Raw genomic sequence first — 21,716 nt, 5'->3', positions numbered from 1 at the left:
CACTATTTTTGGATCTTTCAAACCATTCCTGTTGGAGATTCGGACCGATTTTCTTCTGTTCCTTTGATAAAAAGATTCAAATCCTGTCCTTTGAGCTATGATAGCTAGATAAAGATGGGTGATTTGGATTAAAAGCTTTCTCACCCTATGGATTTCCAAGATCAAGGGCTCATAATCCACCTCCCATAAGAGAACCTTCAACACACTCACGTAGCTTTAATTTTCTCTTATAAGTAGGGTTGCTGAACCCCTCATTTTTCAATCTCTTGGAAGTAATGAAATGCTGCCCTAATTTCTAGTGAGAAAAAAGTTAGAGTGATGGGCTCTCCCATAGTAGTGAGAGAAGGAGAGGTGACCTTGGTTCAAAGTTGTGTAGTCCATAGCTCCTTTCTCTACCATACTTCACCATACTTTTCATAAGCCTAAGTAAACTCCCAAGGAGCATCACACACTCTTCTTCTAGCTGAAGCACGTTCCTCATAGGTGATTTCTAGCAAGGTTTAAGCCCTCTTACTATCCCGCCTTCATAATATCCAGGTACAGTCTTGCATTAGTCTTCTTCAAGCTGAAACACCTTCCTCGTAGGCGATTTCTAGCAAGGTTTAAGCCCTCTTACTATCCCCATAAGACTATTTTCTAAGCCCTCATAATGTCCTGTCTCTCATTAGAATATATCTATTACCTATACTTGACCTCATGTTTGTGCATGCCATAGGGAACTCTTTTAAACCTGAAACCTAATCTTGTGTCAATCCCCAAGTTCTTAAATAGTTTGGAAGAGGTTCTATTTGTTTCTCACTTGTACCGGTGCTACCGAGGTGGAGCATCTGGCATGGGGTGTATGACCTCCTGAGGAGTTGATCTCAAGCATCCTTAAGGTAAAATCGGCTTTCCATGGTCCATGATTGTTTGTTAAATTGTACTTTGAGTTGTCATTACAAGAGATAGCTTTGTTGAAGTTTATGCAAGTTTTGTAAATCTTTGATGCAATTGTTGTTTTAAGTGTATGTGGCTAAATGTTTTGACTAAGTATAAATTGTCTTGTATTTAAGCTATCTCTTGGTGTCATTTTCAATGGAAATTGAATTGAGGCCATGATGACTTGTATTTGATGTATTCTCGAAGTCTTGTAATTGAGTTTTAAGTGAGTAAATTTGTCTATGAATGTGTATGTAATGTGCACTTATGTGCCTTAAGTGAAGTTTTTAAGTGTTGGGTAAGTTGAGACCGCAGTTTTACACCTAACAGTATCACCTTCTTACAAGGTTCAGTACGAAGGCACACTAGCCAACCCCCATGGTGGATTTAGTTTTCAAATTGACATGTGCACTCGTATTTTAGGATGATCTCTGATTTTTAAATATTACATATTGCATACGTAGGTCTTTGGTATCGTAAAGTGGTTGATGACAAATGACTTTCGCGTAAGAAATTATGTCGTTTTAATGGTTGATGTGTATAAAATGGAGATCTTTGCATCTCTATGATTGTGTATAGATGGAGAATTGGTTCTTCCTGTTTGATTACTTCAAAGCTTTGAGAATATGAAATATGTAGTATATATTAAAATTGTTCGCTTTAATTGATGGAAAAAATTGTCTGATTATTTGTTTGGACCAAATTGTCTTTGATTATTTTGAAATTTTTATAAAATGTGTTTTTACGAAGGCACGTGGATCACTCAGTGTTTATTCGAAGACAATCCACAGATATAATTCTCGGTGGTTCATATTGATGATATTGTCATTGCACTGAGTGATAAGGAAGGAACTAATAAATTGAAGGAGTATTTGCGACATTATATTTAGACAAATGATTTGAGATAGCTAAGGTACTTTCTTGGAATTAAAGTCACCCGATCTAAGTATGGTATTAGTCTGTCTCAAAGGATGTATGTAACAGATTTATTATCAGAAAATATGGATGTTGGGTGCTAAGCCATTGATACACCTGTAGATCCAAATATTAAATTATCAAAGGATGGAGGAGAGTTATTTGAGGAACGGGGCAGGTAGAGATGACTTGTAAGCAAACTTATTGACCTGATGATTAGTCGACCTTATACAGCCTTTGCAGTGAGTATAGTAAATCAATTCATGCACTCCCCCAGGACACCACTGTGGGAGGCTGTGCAAAGAATCTTGAAATATCTCAAGGAGCCTCCAGGTCGAGGGCTTATTTACAGGCAGAATGGACATTTCAGCATTGGCAGTTGTTTTGATGCTTATTTGGCAGGGTCTCCATTAAACAGCTATTGTACTTCTGTTGGAGGACATTTGGTGACTTGGAAGAGGAAAAAACAAAATGACATAGCTAGGTCTGTTGTAAAGGCTGAATACAGAGCAATGATTCACACTACATGTAGCAAAGGATGTATGTAACAGATTTATTATCAGAAAATATGGATGTTGGGTGCTAAGCCATTGATACACCTGTAGATCCAAATATTAAATTATCAAAGGATGGAGGAGAGTTATTTGAGGAACCGGGCAGGTACAGATGACTTGTAAGCAAACTTATTGACCTAATGATTAGTCGACCTTATACAGCCCTTGCAGTGAGTATGGTAAATCTATTCATGCACTCCCCCAGGACACCACTGTGGGAGGCTGTGCGAAGAATCTTGAAATATCTCAAGGAGCCTCCAGGTCGAGGGCTTATTTACAGGCAGAATGGACATTTCAGCATTGGCAGTTGTTTGGATGCTGATTTGGCAGGGTCTCCATTAAACAGCTATTGTACTTCTGTTGGAGGAAATTTGGTGACTTGGAAGAGGAAAAAACAAAATGACATAGCTAGGTCTGGTGTAGAGGCTGAATACAGAGCAATGATTCACACTACATGTAAGTTAATGTGGCTGAAACTTTGATGCAAGATATGGGATCCGTAGTTACTGAGCCAATTAAGATGTTTTCTGGCAGTCAAGCAACCATCCATATAGCCTGCAACCTAGTATTTCACGAGAGAACAAAGCATATCGAAGTGGCCTGTCATTTTATTAAGGAAAAAGTAGTGAGTATGTATAGGTCTACTTCATATATGAGATCAATTAGCTGATATATTCACCATGGCTCTTAGTCCTAATTAGCTTCAGATGATTTCTTCCAACCTGTGCATGGGTCACATTTACGCTCCAGATTTAGGGAGAGGGTTAAAGATTAGTTCTTCTAACTATGTGCTGTGTTTGTCAGCCAAGAGGGCACTTCTGGCCTTCTGTAAGAATTTAGGAGATCGGTATAACACTTAAGGATATTAGTGTCTTTTGTACGTAAGATATTAATATAATTAAGATAAGAGGGGCGTGGATGATGTGTAACCCTCATGTTACTACTACCTCCAGTCACCTCTCTTAATTTTCCCGTCTCTCTTTTTAGTCTATTAGAGATCTTCTCTTTAACTTTCCTCTCTCCTCTTCCTTGCATCTCTCTCGTCTTGCACTCTGGTCCGTTATTCTTGACAGATATCATAACTCAGAAGGTGGTCTAAATCCTTAGTTTTATATGAAGTTTCAATGCTGGGTCTTATTGCTAGATTGTTGGAGATTCGGTATAACCCACTTCTAAGATAAAAATACAGGGAGATAATTCTTTATTGATTCATGTATTAAGTACGTAAGCTATATCTCGCATCTGCGCCCCTGCCCCCTACAACTACAACTTTTGATCGGATTATACTTCATTTATGGACTTCTCTTGGCTTTGGGGTACTGATAAACATGTGCCTGCTGATTATAGAGATCCTAAGCAAATCTATGTTACCAGGTAAGTTCACAAATAAACAGCTTGTTTGTCACCTTTATTTAATCAGACTTTAACACATGATTGTGAATATGACATTTTTGTTTCCCTCTATTCTCAAAATGTCCCTAGTATTTCCTTAATGACTAAGATTTACCAATACTCACCTTCAGATTGTAAATAAAGTGCGACTATCTTGTCATTTTAAATACAACGGAGATTATTTTAGTCATTTTACAGAGTGCATCTGTAGATGCCATGTGTTAGAGTACAAACATGAATAAAAACATAAAATTAGTTTCCCTTTATTATATAGTCATTTCCCATTTCAAAATTTTTTTATTTTTATTTTTATTTTGAATCTGTAATTTACTTTCTCTGTTACTCTAAATCTAACCTATTTTTAAAAATAAATAATTTTATATGGAAGCCTCGCTTATCGAAAAGCATCACTCATGTCATTCACTGTCTTTGCCTTCCCCCCTCCCTTGGAATGCCGTTCCATGCATTGCATATGGGACATGATTGTTATTATTGTGGTTCTATATATTTTTGGATTTCCCTTAAATTTATTTTAAGGAATGAGAGGTAGAAAAGAGTAATAAGGTTTGTCTACCACAAAGATCAGCTTGCCTTCCCTTATAGTTTTCCCTCAATCTGGGTTTCACATGCTACATTCTGGCTGGAATTAGCTGTTTTCATTATCTGCCCCAACACACAAAAAGTTGCATATTTTCAAAAGTATTTTGTAATGTGGGGCCTATCCTTGTGCCACCCCACATGAGTGGGTTTTTGTGGTCTGGCATGCACTATATCACACTTAAGATACAATATAGTGGCTTATCAAAGCAGGCCTTTAATCACTAATGGTAGAGCTGAATAGCACACCATGTTTTTCCCTTGCAGTGAAGTATTCTGTCTTAGAGACAGGTTTTAATATTTGGCCTCAGCATGGGAGTCAACCTGGTCCAAAACTGACTCAAGTTGGTAATTGGTAAGGCTTCTCCTTGATTTGGTTTACCGTTGTACTCTAATGCATGTATATGCTGACATTACTTGTGTCGGTATTTCTTCTAAGCTGTAATTCCATAATAGTATATATGACAGCGGAACTATTATCTCAGGATTTAACTAATTGCATATGGGGTCCCACTTTATAGAAGCATGTGACTGTAGGCTACTATGGAGTTTGTGTGGTGTTGGGGCTTTTATAATGCGGGTTTGATTAGGGTCATGTAGGTTGGTTCATACTTACCAGGATCACCCAAGAAGTGATCACTCCAACTTTAAAAGCTCGATCCTGTGGTCCGGGATGAGAGACCTCGATTCCAAACGGTTTTTAAATTTAGGGATCTCGATCTACAAAACTGGGGATCTAAGATCCCTGGTGAATGAGATCCATATCCCTCTCATCCAAGTCATGGGTCCATGAGTAGGTGAAATTAAGCCCCCACCATTTCTTTTACATTGGTACCAAAGATTACCAACACATTTCGAGTATCATGCACTGATCACCCCCCTTCCTCCACCCATACTTTCTTTGACTCCTAGCCAATAACCCCTCTCTCTCTCTCTCTCTCTCTCTCTTTCTCTCTCTCTACAAAGGTATATTTCTTTAAAATTTTTAAATTCTTTTAGAATTGGCTATTGGTTAGAGATCAACCAGTTGAGAAATAGTCCTAATGCCCATAATGGCAACTAGGGTTTGAAACTTGAAGTTTGAACTTTGAACTTTGAATTTACAAGTCATGAAAATAGACAATAAAACATACACGCCTCTGCCATATTACGTTATAGAACCCATAGATGAAGGAGAGCAACTGCAAAGCTAAAGCTTCACCATTTTCAACTCAAAAACCTTTTCATTTCACTTACTGGAAGCTCTTTAAGCTTTATACAATTTATCTTTGGCTTCAATTGCCTCTTGCTGATCATATTCATCATTATGGAGACCTTTTCCCTTTCTTTTCTTTTAGACCCTTTTCTCACTTTGAATCTAAAGAGCGTTTGATCAGTTGCATGCCCAATTGCGTGTAAGTGAAATGACCAAAACGAGGAAAAACAATGACACTAATTTTCATCAAACACTAGAGCTTCTTTCATGCAATGAGGACTGAAATTTGGATCCTCATTTTGAATTTTCAGTTTCACTTCTCACTTACAAATCACACTCCAATGAAAATAAAAATATTTTAGAAAACATTATTCTTTCTATTTAATGATAATTTGGCTTTTGAATTCAGAAAAAACATCAATCATATCATTTAACAGACTTCGTTCTCGAGCTAGAGTACCCTTGTTAAGCGCTCTTGGGAGCCTCAATTCTAAGCTAGGCAGACCTTCATCCCATATACTTTATCATTCATTTCCTGGAGAAGTTTGAATCATGCTCCCTTCATATTGGAATCACGATTCCTTTAAGTCATGCTGAACGGATCTCCATACTTATCCACATATCTTTGTCTATCTCTTGATCCTGTGGTCCCGATCCTGATTTAGGATCTGTCACCGCTTTTGATCCCTGTAACTATGGGTTGATTCACATTATTGTGCTAGATATCAAGTCATTGCTTGATAAAAAGTTAAAAGAATACTTGTTTGTTAGTCCAATTAAGGTTATAAAAATATTCCTTTTCCTTTTTGCTTTAACAGGATGTTGACTAATTGATATATGCAGGCAATGTAAATAGAGCTAGGGTATATAAGGTTATTGTTGGGTTTTGTGGCCTTGAAAGGCCTAAAGAGCTTGTAAATATAATATTTTATAGTGGAATATGCACTTTAGTGAGAGAGTGTGTGTTGACTGACTAAGGGTTGTACGGTTTATGGTCATGTTCAACACCCTTCCCCTTGGGCATGTGGCACTGCTGAGAAGGGTTTATAGTGGGTCATCCCTTGTTGAGGTCGGAGAGATGCGTAGGGAGGTTGTTTATAGGCCAGGAGAACTGTGTGGTCTCCTATGTACGGATATAGGCCTGTGAGAGCAACATGTACACATGATAGGCACATTACTGGGTAGCAGCCCTATAGAGGGACATGTGTACATGTGAATAAAGAGATCCCCTTTTACACTGTGGTGACAAGTGGTAGACTTGTTCTTAAAAAGGGAACTGAAATCCACATTCCAGGATCATGGTCCCAGTGTTAATTGTCTAACTTTAACCAGCCTATCATGAACCTTTGAAATGAGATTGCGGGTCATGAGCCTTTTTTGGGTTGGATAAGAAAATAGTAGTGGATCATGGTTCTTGGGGCAAGTGGAGTGCCCTTATTGTCGCTATTTTTGACTCATTCGTACCAGTTCACTTCTAGTATATTTTATTTCGGTTTTAGAAATGTTTTTATGATTTTTAAATATTTTTCAAAATTTTAAAATATTATTTCTGCTGTAATATTTATCAAAAGGGTATTTTTGAAATTTTTAGAACTTGAAATAACATGTGGGACCAAGGATCCAGCTCCACATGTGTGTGTGTTTTTTTTTATGGGGACCACGTGTCACCTCTAGTGGGCCACGACTCATGTTTTAAACAAAAAGTGGCACGCCACTTTTCTAGGAAAAAGGGGGCACACCTCATATTTTCTTGGTTCAAGCTTTTAAATTAATTAAAAGACAGGAAATTTTTTTAAAATAAGATTTGGTTTTTTATTCTAGTGGGAGTTTTAAAATATAGATTAACCTTGATTATGGGAGATCTAGATTATGATAAGATTGATCATATTTCACATTTAAATAGGAGTTAAATTTGGGTCAAAATATAAGGGGATGAGGTTCCTATTTTTCCACGCAAAATCATTATGGCTGATTTTTGGGATGGATGGCTTTGATTATATCCTCACCTCACAGATTTTCTAATTATCTTAAAGGTCAAATTGGAAATTGGTTAAGCCATACTTAGATTGGAATCTTATTCAAAATAGAAAATAGATCTTGTTTCCATTTAAACAAGATTTGAGCCCTCTCTCTCATTACATCTAGATATCTCTCTCTCATGCGCATATTCTTCTCCTCCACGCCACTTTTCTCTCACCCTCTCTCCATCACACCATATCTTTCTCTCCCTTTTTATCAAAGTGAGAAACATGTGACTCGTCTTTTTGGTTTAAAGAGAGTCGCGCCACCCTCTCTTCTATCTTAGGAGTGACTTCAATCAAAGAAAAAAAGGAGAGAAAACGATGGGACTTTTAAACCCTAAGAGAGGCTTGTTATATTTTAAAGAAAAAAAGGAGAAGTCTTGCTTAGAGAGAGATCAAGTCACAAGTTCAGTCCTATTTTACTACCATAGGGTTTTTATAAACCCTAGTTGATTTTTGAGCTCTCAAAAACCCTAAAAAAAGACGTATTGCCTACAAAGCTTCCCTAAAGGAGTAAAAGAGCGTCATCAATCAGGGAATCGGGTGTGGGGTATAATTAGACTTGTGGCGGTAACTTTAGGTTTCAATAAGTTTTTCTTGTAGTTTTAATTAATTTTTAGTATTATTTCTTATTTTTTATGAATTTTCAAGAAGATGTATTGTACTAAAAAATTATAGTGGAAGTTTGTTTAAAGCTCCTGGATAGTTTCTATTTCTTTTGGCAGTGGAAATAAAGATCCTAGGTTGTATCTAGGGTATTATTTTAATTTACAGCAACATATAGTAGTAGTTCATATAAGTGTAATTCAAATATATTGAATAAAAGAAAATTTTTGAATTTAATGCTTTGAGTTCCACATAGCCACTTCTTTCAGTTATCAGGTCATAATCCAAATGGGAATTTTTGTGACCATGAAGTTTCTAGCAGTCAGTAATTTGGGGAGGATCTAATTTGGGAGAGAATTGCATTGTCTTGTGATTTTACATGTTAACAATGTCAAGATGCCATTGGAATGTGGTTGAGAATGTAGCCAAGTTTGTCTTCCTCAACCTTTATCAATAATGGAATTTTATGTGAAACTTGCCCAGAAATCCCGTGTTGTAGTAAATTATTTCCACTCACTATCATGACATGACTTACTTCCAATTGCAATAAGGGATTGATACTTCTGTATTTTCTGTAACTTTGTCGATAATAGCCTAGAATTGGAATGTTTAATTTATTATTTGTTGAATTTTGTTTGAACTTTCTTGAATCTTTCAGGTCCCTATGAGTCTATCTGAAAGAATTTCTAATGTTATGTTGCAACTTTAGAAAATACAGAGAAAGAAATTAGACGCCAATCACAGGAGGACCTAAAGATTGTTGATAGTTCCTTTCATCAATTTCCTTCAGAGAATCTGAAGGAATCTCCTCCAGAATATGAGCCAAATACGCCATCATCGATAAGGACAGTTGCATTATGGGTGAGTAGTGACTGTCTTCAATTTCATAATGGTTAATTTCTTCAATAGTTGCAAGGATGCTCTAGCTCTCGGCTATTGTGATTTCATCTATCATCGTTTGAATGTTTTGAGCTCACGTGTCCATGCTGGTCTGACATATATAAATATATATCGGTCACATGCCAGGTTTGTGCTGCTGTTGCTTTTGGAGTTGCTATAGGTTTCAAGGATGGAATTGGAAAAGCATCTGAATTTTTTGCAGGGTATGCTACGATTCACGTTCTTTCAGATACATCCTTTGTTGTCATGAATCCATTGTTCCATTCTTTTTTCTCTGTGTTGCTTTGTTGTCTTTTCCTCTTAAAACATGGGAACTGTACTTCTTTTCATGCTTTCGGCATAGTGTTCGATGGTCCAATCTATAACGCCACATTAGGCAATTAACCTTATTAGTTTATGCATCTCTATTATAACTCATATATTTGTCTTGCCTAAATTATTTTGTGACAATTTCTGACGGGTTGGGGATGTACATTGGAGCACAAAGTACTAATACGTGTAGTTGCTACTATATGTTACTAGGACATATGAGTGTATTTGTAATTATCAGGTGTTATTCGGGTATTTTAGTCTTTCGTAAAAGTGAGGTTTTTATGTTATTTGAGAAGAAAGAAGAAGATAGTCGCTATGCATGAGTGGGGGAGAGGATTTGCAATCCATTGTCTAAAGCTATGTGTTGTGTGGTTGGACATCCTTATATTCATATATGTATATATATTGTTCATCATCATTATCCAAGCATTATCCAATTAATTGGGGTCGGCTATATGGATCTTGTTCCTCCATTATTCTCTATCAAGGGCCATATCCTCAGTAAGATAAAAAAGCACCATATTTGTTCTCACTACTTCTATCCATGTCCTTTTAGGCCTTCCGCTCGCCTTTTATGAGCCTGCCACTTAAACAAAATCGCACTTCGTAACCAGTGTTGTTTTAGGTCTATGCTGCACATGACTAGCCCACCTAAGTCTACTTTCCCTCATGACCTCATCTTGTCGCCTCTTGGAGTCACACCTAACATCTCTCGTATGTATTCATTTCGAAATTTATCTATTCCTGTCTTGCCGCTCATCTATCACAACATCCTTATCTCAGCTATGCTCATCCTATGGACATATGTTTCCTGACCTAATTTTTTCCATTCTCATGGATCATCTACCCAACTATAAAAAATAATCGATTTTAGGTACTTCTTGGCCATTAATCTTAACTAATTCCTCATTTCTACTTCTATTATTACTAAACTTGTATTCCATATATTCTTAGTTTGATAGATTTAGCTAATTTAAAATTTTTAGATCCCTCAAAAGTTTTAACTTTGCGTTGATGTCATCTTTAATCTCATCAATCAAACCTATGTCGTCCACAAACAACATAAACCTCGGTACCTCATCTTGCAGATGCAGTGTTTCAAAAAGCGCTAGACGACACGTAGGTGGCCATGGGGGTTGAGGTCGCCCAACGCCTAGGCGGGCGCCCAAAACCTGGACGGCCTTGTAGAAAGAAAAATGTTAGAATTTTTATGATTTTATCCATAACTATATACTAAATATAACAATATAACTATATAGCACATAATCCATAATTCATATTTGATATTTCCATGAATGAGGAGAGTTTTGACAGTCCATAATCCATATTTTCATACAATGCTAAAACCATACAAGCATACATTGATACACACAAGAGTTAGATAGTAGAAATTAGAAACTAAAAATAAGAAAAAGAAAATATACAGAAATTCAGAAAATATACAATCTAGGACTCAATAGTCACTTGTCAACACCAAGAGTCAAGCGTCTTCAACTCTTCATTCTTCAGTCATCATCAGAAGGAGTAGGGTAAGCCTCATCATATCCATTAGATTCGAGAAGCCTCATCATATGCATTAGATTCAAGGCCATCATCATCATAGTCATCTCTCTTTCAACATTATGCTCGTCCTTCTCTGTTTCTTTTGAATCTGCCACTTCCTCCTCTTCTTCTACCTCCCTCTTACTCTGTGCAGATGAGGCCTTAGGAGTCTTGGTTGCTCTACTCTTTTCTATCTTTTGGTGCTTCCCTGAACTCAAATATTGTATAATCTCCTCCCTGATAGCCTCGGGAACATTTTTACACGGGATAACATCCCTCTTGTTACCGACAAGCTGTTTTTTGAACCAGTAAATACCCCCATTAGTATCATTTCCACAATAATTATATTTAATATGATTTTTGTCATTCGGATTCGGGTTATGACCATAGTTCCAACCCGGATCAGTGCTTCTAGAAGAACTTGGAGAAGATATTTCTATAGAACAAAGCTCATTTTCATCTTTTTCTAGTTCAACTAAATTCAAATATTGTCTAATCTAATCCCGAATAGCTTCAGGCACCTTTTTACAAGAAGCAACATTCCCTTTAATACCAGGAAGGTGTTTCTTAAATCGGTTAATACCCACATTGGTTTCTTTTTCACAAAAATTACACCTTATACAATTTTTATCGTGTGGTTTAGGGTTATGACCATACTTCCAACCCAGATCACTTCTTCTAGTAGAACCAGAAATAGACCTATCCAAATGACAAGGATTTTGTTCCTGTTTGTGTTTTACTGAACTCATATATTGGTTAATCTCCTCTCTGATAGCTTCAGGAACATTTTTACAGGGGGCAAATTCCCCTTAATACCGGCAAGATGTTTCTTAGACCGGTTTATGCCCCATTTTGTATCTTTTTCACAATAATTGTATCCTTTGTAATTTTTGTCATTCAGATTCGAGTTATATCCATATTTCCAACCTTGATCACCACTTCGACTAGATCCTGAAGAAGATATCTCAAAATAATACAAGAAATAAAAAAAATAAAGTTTTGCACTTTGATTTCTTGAACTCCAAACTTCTACCTCTGAGATGTTTTCTGGTGCTAAAATATTTTAAAACACCCTCTAATAGGATTAAAAAAACTTTAAAACTAAATCTAATCTTGATGGTTGATGTTTGGATCCATTTCCCGTGACTTTGAGAAACACTTTGATCCGATGAAAATCACAAAATCTAGTTTTTTTGAGGTTTCTCTCTCTCTAAAATGGATTCATGTGGGTTTAGGTTTCAAATGGGACCTAAAACCCACCTTTAAAAACATTGTTTTTTCAAAAAAACCTAAAAAATATCTAAAAAAAATCCATTCCACACCTGGGCAGGGCGTAGGCCCTAAGCGGCCTATCAAGGTTGGGTGTTGGCTTAGGCGAGTGCGTACCGCCTAGGCGGCCGCCCTGGGACCGCTCGCTTAGTTTGGCCGCTTAGGCCTAGGTAATGCACCTAGGCCTTCTGGACCGCGTAGGCGCTGGGCGGCCCGCTTTTTGAATCACTATGTGGATGCCTAGTTAACTCATCTCGTAGATGCCTAGTTAACTATGTGGGGTAGTTTATTTCAGAAGTTCACCGGCAACTTTTCAGCATTCATGAAGAGAAGGAATGTACCAAACAACTGCAGTAGTTATTGATTCATGAGGAGGGTATATGGAGACAAAAATCGTGACAGATGTGGTTGAGAGATTGTGATTTTAACACAATTTTTTCATCTTTCAACTATTATTAGAGGAAGAAATGATAGAATTATGTTTCTCAAGAATCAAAATGGGGTTTATCTTGCTATTTTGAGACTGATATTGAGAAGCATATGATTGGATATTTCGAGAATTTGCTTGCTCAAGAAAGCATTGTTGACTTGAATTTGGCAAATCAATTTCGACCCCGTATTTTACTTGCTCAAATAAGTAATTAAGCTAGTCTTGTTGGAAGAGATAAAGGGATGAATTTGGTACATGAAGAGTTAGAGTACCCCGGGTCCAGATGGGTTGTCTGCTAAGTTCTACATATTCGGCTAGGATGTAATAAAACATGATCTCTTTAATGGCCCTGAAGGATTTTTCCGGATAGGCAAACAAATCAATTCTCCTTTTATATGTCTCATTCCTAAGGTGAGCTCTCCAAGTGTTATGAAAGATTTTAGGCTCATTGACTTATGCAATGCTTTGTATGAGATTATAAGCAGAATTATTGAGGCGGGTTCGGAAGTCTTATTGATCCTTGACAAGCAGCGTTTTTAAAAGGGAAACTTATCACGGATAACATATTGACGGAAAATGAGCTTATTTCTCTGTCATAAATATTCCAATAGGGCCAAACTATGCTTACAACTTGATTTGAGTAGTGCCTATGGGTGTCTTGGGGTTTCATCCTTGCAAGGATGCAAGTGTTGGGTTTTTCAGAGCTTTTCATCTCTTGAATTTGGCTTTGTTTTTTCACACCACCTTTCTCAATATTGTGCAATGGTTCTCCCAAAGGATACTTTCGAGGGAGAAGGGGCCTACGACAAGGGGACCCTCTATTGCCTTTTCTATTCTTGTTAGTTATTGATTTCCTTAGCAGACAGTTGGATGAAGCAGTGATGCAGGGTGTGCTTCCCAGGGCCTTCCCCTCAAGTTGTGATTATGGGATCTCTCACCTTTTTTGTGCAGATGATGCACTAATATTTAGTGATGCCACTAGTACTATTGCTACTGTTATGAAATCTATGCTCTTAGATTTCAAATTAACCACTGGCCAGAAATTGAATATTACCAAAAGCAAAGCTTTTGTCTTTGATGTTGCACATGGTATCAGGCATATGATTCTAAAGGTGCTTGGTTTTGTTGAAGGGTCTTTACCAGTAAGATATCTGTATCTTCCTTTGTTTCGTGGTGATTTAAAGCATTCTCATTGCCATAGATTGGTTGGGAAATTTTTTGGCAAGATAGGGACATGGCAAGCCCTATCTCTTTCTCACTCAGGCTGCAATTGTTAAAGTCTCATCAAGCATTTTTTGGATTCTTTCTTTCATCCTGCCCAGGCTGTACATGCAATATGATGGAAAAATCACTGCAGAACTTCTTATGGGCATGCATAATTGAAAAGAAAAATATTCATCTTGTAAAATGGAAAACTGTCTAACTTTGGAGGAGGGGCGTCTGAGGATATAAATACTGCCGATTTCGATACTGTCTGCATGATGAAATTGGCATTGAGGATTTTATCTAACCCATCTTCTGTACTAGCACGATTCTTCAAGCACAAATATTTTCAAGGACTCTTTTATATGGGGGGTTAAGAAAAGGAGCTGCTCCTAGGCTTGGAAGGGGCTTCTGTAGGGCATAGCTAACTTGAGGGACAATGTCAGATGGGTTATTGAGATGGGCAGTCAGTGGATTTCTGGGCAGACCCATTGTTATCTGAAAGTCTATTTGAGAGTCATATGGTGTGAATGTCCGCAAGGACCTTGGTTTACTCGCTAAATCTAAGGTGTCATATTATTTACAAGGCTCTCCTCAGACTTGGAACTTTCTTACCCCCACTTCTAGTCATCTAATTAGAATATGGATGGAGGTGGAGGGTTTCACTGTCCCTTTGAAGCCATAGGGAGATTTTCTACTATGGATTCCTGCTTCCAATGGTTTGTTCTCAGTTAAAGCAGCATGGGAATTCATTCGACCAAAGGGGACCTCTCAGCCTATTTTCATAGCGATATGGTCTTCAAAATGCCATTCCAGAGCTAAGTAGTTTTCTTGGCTGGCACTTCATCACAACTTCTGACCTCATTCCTTCTTAAATAGCGCGATCTCCGTGGATTCTGTATGTCCCTTTTGAAACAATGGTGATGACAATATTTGGAATCTGTTGCTACAATGCGAGTACAAGATTTATTGAAATCGATTGCATGGAGGTATGGTAAGCGTCTTATTCCTGGCACATCCTTTACAGTAATGTTAAGAAGTTGGATTGGCTTCATATTCAAATCAGATAGGCTTCTTAGCATTTGGCTATCCCTTTTCTTCACTACAGTTTGGTTTTTATGGGAACAACACAAACGCAAAATTTTCCAGAAGAAGGTTTCAAGAAGGGAAAATTTGTTGAGAAAGATCATTCATCATGTTCGTGATTTAGCAGATGCCGAAGGCTTGGGACTTCTATGTATCGGAAAAAGCAATAATCGAAAACCTACAAATCGCTTGGCACCATCAGAAGACCAAAACCTCTACCCCGGTTGCCTGGTCTTTCCCTCACCACCAACTTTTCAAGCTTAATGTTGATGAGCTTCTTTCTAAAACCCGGGTATGGCAGGTGGTGGTGGGGTCATTAGAGACAACGATGGAGTCTTTATTGCTGCTTTTGCTACCCACTTTGACATTGCATCAAACAATAATGCAGCCTGTTTTGCTTTGAAGGTGGGCATGGATTCGGCTATTGAACTTGAATGTTTTCCACTCCAAATTGAAAGCGATTCGTCATTACTAGTAAACATTATTCAGGGGCGTTGCAGAGCTCCATGGACACTCCACAGTAGCAGCCAATTGTCGACACAGAATTTCTAATCACAAGTGGAGCATTTACCACATCTATTGTGAAGCCAACATAGTAGTAGATACACTTGCCAAGGAGGGAGTATCTCTCTCTGATGCTACAGTTTGGCATTCTAGACCACCAAATTTTATTTGTCTTTACTTCATGATTTGGCACAATTTCCCTACAGCAGGGCTGTTAAAATGTGATCTGTATTTTCTACTTTTTTTAATTAATGAAAAACAGGTAGGGGGCCTTCTCCCCCACACATGGGAGACCCTTGAGGGGTTGACATCACCCCCACGTCATCCTCCATGTGGGGTGACGTGGGACTGCCCAAGACAACACGTGGACACCCATTGGCTATTTGGGTGTCACGTGTGGGTCCCGAGGAATGTCCTTTTTTATCATTACTTACAAACTATTTTAGAAAACGAATTTTCTTGCCCAGAAAAATCCAAAACAATTCCCATAAATCCATAAAAATCATTTTAATGATTTTCCATCAAAATAAATCATTTTGACATTTATTAAAAACATTTACAAGGGAAATCAAGATCCTTGGAGTTGAATTATAAAACGGAGCACTCCACTCAGCTAGACTTGGAATTCAAAGCCACCATCTCGGTATGACCCAACAGACTCTTGACCCACAATATATAATCGGGGGTTCAGGATTTCAGCCCATCAAAGTCAAACCAATGTTTGACCCTGAATCCCCAACTATGAGTGGATTTTAGCTGCACCCCCAAGAGGACGTACCCACATAAGGTTCCTCTCTTGGCACATGTGCATATATCTAATCAACAGATTCATGGAAGAGCGGCTTCCCATGTATTGCAACTGTATATGCACATGCTACGAAAAGGTTTTAGGAGTTAGGGATTTAGGCTAATGTCCTCTATTGGCTCTGACCTTCCTATGCAAAGCTTTTTGTCATCAAGATCATACGTAAATCGTATTGCCCTGACCCCTCACTCAATCATGTGGCACAAACATAACAACCGACCTTGACTAAGAGGTAACCCTCGAGCCTCTCGATACTTCTTATGATATAAATCCTTCTCATGACTTAATCGATGTTCCATGACTTTTGGTCCCAGTGCACCAAGATCCTAGAGTTTGTTGGGTTTTGTGGCCTTTAAAGGCCTAGAGATCTTGTAAATATGATATGTTACAGTTGAATATGCACTTCAGTGGGAGTGTGTGTGTTGATTGACCAAGGGTTGAGCTTCTTAGGGCTTTGGTCATGTCCAAAACCCTAACCCCTGGGCATGTGGCACTACTGAGAAGGGTTTACTGTAGATCATCCCTTGTTGAAGTCGGAGAGATGCCCAGGATGATGTTTGTATGCCAGGAGAACTGTGTGGTCCTTGTGTACGGTTGTAGGCCTATGAGAGCAAATGCCACAACCTCAAAAAACTTACGCATGGCATGTACACATGACAGCTGCGTTACTGGGAAGTTGCCCTACAGAGGGACACGTGTACATGTGCTTTAGAGAGAGCTTTTTTTACACTGTGGTGACAAGTGATAGACTTGCTCTTAAAGGGGGGGGGGGAGAAGTGAAATCCACATTCCAAGATCATGATCCTACTATTTATTGTCCAACTTTAACAAGCCAATCATGGGCCCCTGAAATGAGACTGTGGTTCATGGGTCTTTGTTGGGAAGGATAAAAAAATAGTAGTAGATCATGGTTTCTGGGTTAAGTGGAGTGCCCTTATTATTTCTATTGTTGTTCAAAAGTTTGTTGAGATTAATTGAGTTTGAAGTCATATGGACTAATATACATAGTCAAACATCGTGTTCATCTATTGGAATTCTTTTTAGTCCTTCTGCCACTGTTTTGAGATCTTTTTATTTTTTTTTGAGCTTGAGTTCCACAATAGAGGGATAATAAAGAATTTTGGATGGATTGTGATCATTTGGAATTTGCTTCCTTAAACATTGAAAGTGCAGGATTTGTGAATTATGTATTCCTTTCCTGTAATTCTAATCTACTTTTCTTTTGTTTATCCAACATCTTAATTTTGAAATATATGTTTACTCATCTCTATTATTTCGCTGGAGCTATTGCATTTCATGGAATTTTTTTCCTTCAACCCAAGGCTTTGTAAATTTATTGTGCTTGACATGCTATTCGGAATTTCAGGTACATTTTGGAGCAGAGTTTGTCTGTGGACAATCTATTTGTCTTTGTACTGATTTTTAGGTACTTTAAGGTGCCAGTTGCTTATCAGGTATGGAACTTTGTGTCCGACTATTTAGTTTTGTTACTGGTGCTGGTTAGGCTATTGTGATTTGTTGTAACTTAATTTTGAGGTTCAGCTTGTATCACAGTCTTACTGATTTTGTTCCAACACAGCTCAATATTGTTTAATTATTCCTATGCTCGTGATTTAATTTTTAATCTTGAAATTAGAGTCGGGTTCTTTCATACGGTATTGCTGGTGCAATTTTCTTTCGAGCATCAATGATATTGCTGGGGACTGCCACCCTCCAGGTTTGTTTATATCACTTTGTCCCGTTGATATTATTTTACTTGTTGTTATATACATAGATGTGATGGCTATTGCATCTTATTTGTACTTCATTTTTAGAGGTTCGAGGCAGTAAACATACTTTTTGCGGTGATTCTTCTGTACTCATCATACAAGGTACCATTTCTTATCTTACTTATGTATTCATCTTTCAAGGAAAGTAGAAAATTATTTAAAGGAGTTTTCATTCTGCACTCATGTTTTGTTTGAGATGCTGATTGCTTATGAGTGATTCTTCTGTACTCATCATACAAGGTGCCATTTCTTAGCTGAATTATGTATTCGTCTTTCAAGGAAAGTAGATAATTATTTAAAGAAGTTCTCATCATAATTACCGGACTGTCTCCACCGACCTCGCGTTTGCTGTTCTGAATCCCTATTCTGCATTTTCATTAACTCCATAGAAACTGTTTTTCGGAACCAAGGAAACTCGATTCCTTAATTTTGGAATCTCGATTCGACACATCTCTAAAAACTATTTTTCGGAACTAAGGAAACTTGATTCCTTAATTTCGGAATCTCGATTCAACACATCTTGAGAAACCATTTATCGGAACCAAGGAAACGCGATTCCTTAGTTTCGGAATCTTGATCCAACACATCTTTAGAAACTTGAACCTATTAATTGTGGGTAGACATTCCCAAATATATCAAATCTAGATTCCAATGAGGATTAAATCTTTGTTTCCACGTCAATTTGAATAGAAATCGTCCTTCAAATGCTTCTAGTGGTTGCAGGGTTTCATTATTTTATTTGTGCCACCCTAGATGCCCTTTACTTTAAATTTAAAATATAACTGGTAAATACAAGACATACAATTAAAAAGAAAACCATGACACAAACATGATCCTGTTTTGTCTTTGTAATAATGAAGTCAAAATAACTATTTAGAAATACTTGTCTTTTGTATGTAATGACCGTAAGTTCAATAGTAAACACATAAAATTTGGGAAACCTTCTAATAAGAGGCATCCAATATAGGTTCTAAAGTTGTTGAGGTTCGAGATGTGCATGTCGCTTCCTTCTCCATAAAAATGAAATCTTGATTCCTGATAGGGTTGTCAAACGCATTCCACAGTCCATATTATTGTAAATCTCGATCTTAAACTAACATGGATCTCCGATCCATATACTTCAGAAACTTGATTCCACATATGTTAGATTCACTATTCGAAACAACAACATATCTTTGTTCCACATATGTCAGAAACTCAAATCCATAGATGTCAGAAACTCAATTCCGCATATTAATGAATCTTGACTCTTGGAGTGTCGGTTCTAGGCGGATGGGAATCTCGATTCCAAGGAGGACAGAATCTCGATTCCATATGTGGATGAAACTTGAATCTATTTTCGGTCGAAACATGATTCTCAAAAACTAGGAATCTCGTTCCTAGTGATTCCTATTGTATGGACAACGATTCCTAAGACAAGAATCTCCAGCCGGCTGTATTCCGTGATTTCGGTTCCTAAAACGATTTGGGTTCCCAGGTGTTTCCAACCACTCATGTTTTGTTTCAGATGCTCATTGCTTATTATATAATCTTTATGAGTTGTTTAGTTTTGATGATTGATTCGTTTTGAAACATCTTATCAATTCATATTCTCATCTTTCCTGCCTAGGAAGTGAGTTGTTTATTTTGCTTTTGTATCTTCATGCTATTTACTGTCTTGATAAGAAAAGGTAACTAGCATGCAGACGTTCATGCAATTTACTTTTATATTTGTATGCATCTTAACAATGGTATGTTCTTTCAATTGATGAGTAAATCTAATTGTAAATGCACCATGGTAAAAATTGTGAGTGTATTGAAACCAATTCTCTTGACTTGGATGACAATGTAAACAAAAAACAAGCCAATACAATTTAAATACTTTCAATACACTCGATATTACAACTTGCAAAATCAAATTACAGCAAGGTCACTATAACTACAGTGAGCTATTGACTTCTAAATACACTCAAATGAGAGGATACAACTCAATTAGGGTCCCTTACACATGAACAAAACAAGCCACAAAAGGAGATCATCAAACTACACATGTATAATGTGTATTTGAAAATTCAGTACTGCTCAAACTTACAAGGCAAATTTATACATCAATAAACTCATGAAACTCATCGCAATATGATCTCCATCACATCAACATACATATGCTCAAGTGTGCAATGCATCATGACCATAGGAAGCCAATTGGAGCTCTCGGTGCCCGGTTTATGGCATTGGGTCTTAGCTATGTGCCATTGGGTGACATGCGATGGCATACCACAAAATCGGGCCAATTCTTCATTTAACAAATGGGAAGCCAAGAATTTGCTGATACACACTAAGGATTTGCAGAGTTCTAAAGATCAATTCAAGTAGAAAAATCGTGGGAGAAAACCGGGCTCTTAAAATACAAAATCGGTTCAATTAAGTTCACAATTCGTCTCTCAAAATTTTGGCATAGTCTCCTCTCATAAATCAACAATTCAAGAGATCAAGAAAAAGATCTAAGTGACTTATATGATCACAAAAAACTTAAAGAAATGTCAGCCAAAATTACTCCGAAATTCAAGGAAGAAAACTCATGGAAATTATGTCAAAATGTGCATGGGTGAAGCCTTTAACTATATGAATCAAGTGAGATCAATACAGACTCAAAGGATCAAAGATCTAATCATCTAAGGATGGAGAGATATTGTTGTAATTGAGAATTTGCAGCAAGGAGAAACTAAATGGATCAATGAAAATAGAAAAGATCTTACTCAATTATTCAAGGCTTGAAGACTTGATCATCCATGGCTTGAATTTGAGCTTTGGATCACCATTAATGAATTAGTGTAAGACCTTCAATGGAGTTCTTCTCTTAGCTTAACTTGAGCAAAGATCTCATAGAGATGAAGGAAGATACTAGTTGTGGGTGTGCCACTCACAATGGGAGAGAGAGAGAGAGAGAGAGAGAGAGAGAGAGAGAGAGAGAGAGACAAGTTCGTGTCATTTTGGAGAGAGAAAGGGTTAAGTGAACTTATGTGAGAAATGAAGTCTCGAGGGGCATTTATAAGCTTCTAGCCCACAAGTGTGGAGATGTTTCTAGAATCAGCCATGCAACAATTTAAGTATGGGCCATAGGTCAAATGAGGCGTTTTGGACTAAGCATAATTCCCTACAAAAACAAAGACAGGTCTCATCAGACCTGTGAGTCCACTCCCAAGTTCCAAACCATGAAACATGACATCAAATTCAAATTAAGATTTATTGTCAAAGTCCATAGTCTCATTATAGGCATCACCACCTTCTCCATCATCTCTATCCCTTGCATCTATTGCCAATCCAATCGTTTCCTTGTCACGTTTTCTTTGTCCTCTATCTCCCTTTGAGCCATCCTCCTCCTTTTCTTGTATTGTGTATTAATGTGAAATTTTTCTATAGAATATTTCTCTGGAATATTTCATGTCCGTGCTTGAAAATGCCTTAAAAAATAATGATATTTCAGTAAGTTTGAATGCTAGTAGATTATGATGCAAATACATATTTTATGATTCATCTTTCATTTCACACATACCTAATGATCTTCTATTTTTCCCGACTAGTTCAGCTGTTTTCTGGAGAAGAGGAAGAGACGGACCTATCAGATAATGTGATTGTGAAGACATGCCAGAAATTTATCCCTATCACGAGTAACTTCCTCTTTTCTATATTTCTTCTTTTGTGTATCGTTCCACCTTAAA

At 37.4% G+C, this 21,716-nt stretch overlaps 1 protein-coding gene across 11 annotated transcripts in view; it reads left to right on the top strand.

The window, feature by feature from the left end:
* Positions 1 to 21,716, top strand: part of PDE149 (integral membrane TerC family protein) — a 51,748-nt gene that overhangs the window by 2,857 nt on the left and 27,175 nt on the right. For 6 of the 11 annotated variants that reach the window (XM_088873725.1, XM_088873724.1, XM_088873726.1 and 3 more), the window contains exons 3-8: positions 8,908 to 9,059; positions 9,225 to 9,301; positions 17,616 to 17,703; positions 17,886 to 17,966; positions 18,064 to 18,120; positions 21,584 to 21,665. In XM_088873725.1, coding sequence (XP_088729851.1) covers positions 8,908 to 9,059; positions 9,225 to 9,301; positions 17,616 to 17,703; positions 17,886 to 17,966; positions 18,064 to 18,120; positions 21,584 to 21,665 — 537 coding nt within the window. Of the gene's footprint in view, positions 1 to 8,907; positions 9,060 to 9,224; positions 9,302 to 17,615; positions 17,704 to 17,885; positions 17,967 to 18,063; positions 18,121 to 21,578; positions 21,666 to 21,716 lie in introns of all 11 variants that reach the window. The other 5 variants (XR_016060705.1, XR_016060703.1, XR_016060704.1 and 2 more) reach the window with 1 other exon arrangement.

The sequence above is a fragment of the Amborella trichopoda genome, chromosome 8 (genome assembly GCF_054954075.1).
Source record: "Amborella trichopoda isolate Santa Cruz 75 chromosome 8, AtrichopodaSantaCruz75HAP2 v2.0, whole genome shotgun sequence".
Classification (NCBI taxonomy): Eukaryota; Viridiplantae; Streptophyta; class Magnoliopsida; order Amborellales; family Amborellaceae; genus Amborella; species Amborella trichopoda.
Note: the sequence above shows the minus strand (reverse complement) of the source record. Positions and strands in the feature narration are given on the sequence as shown.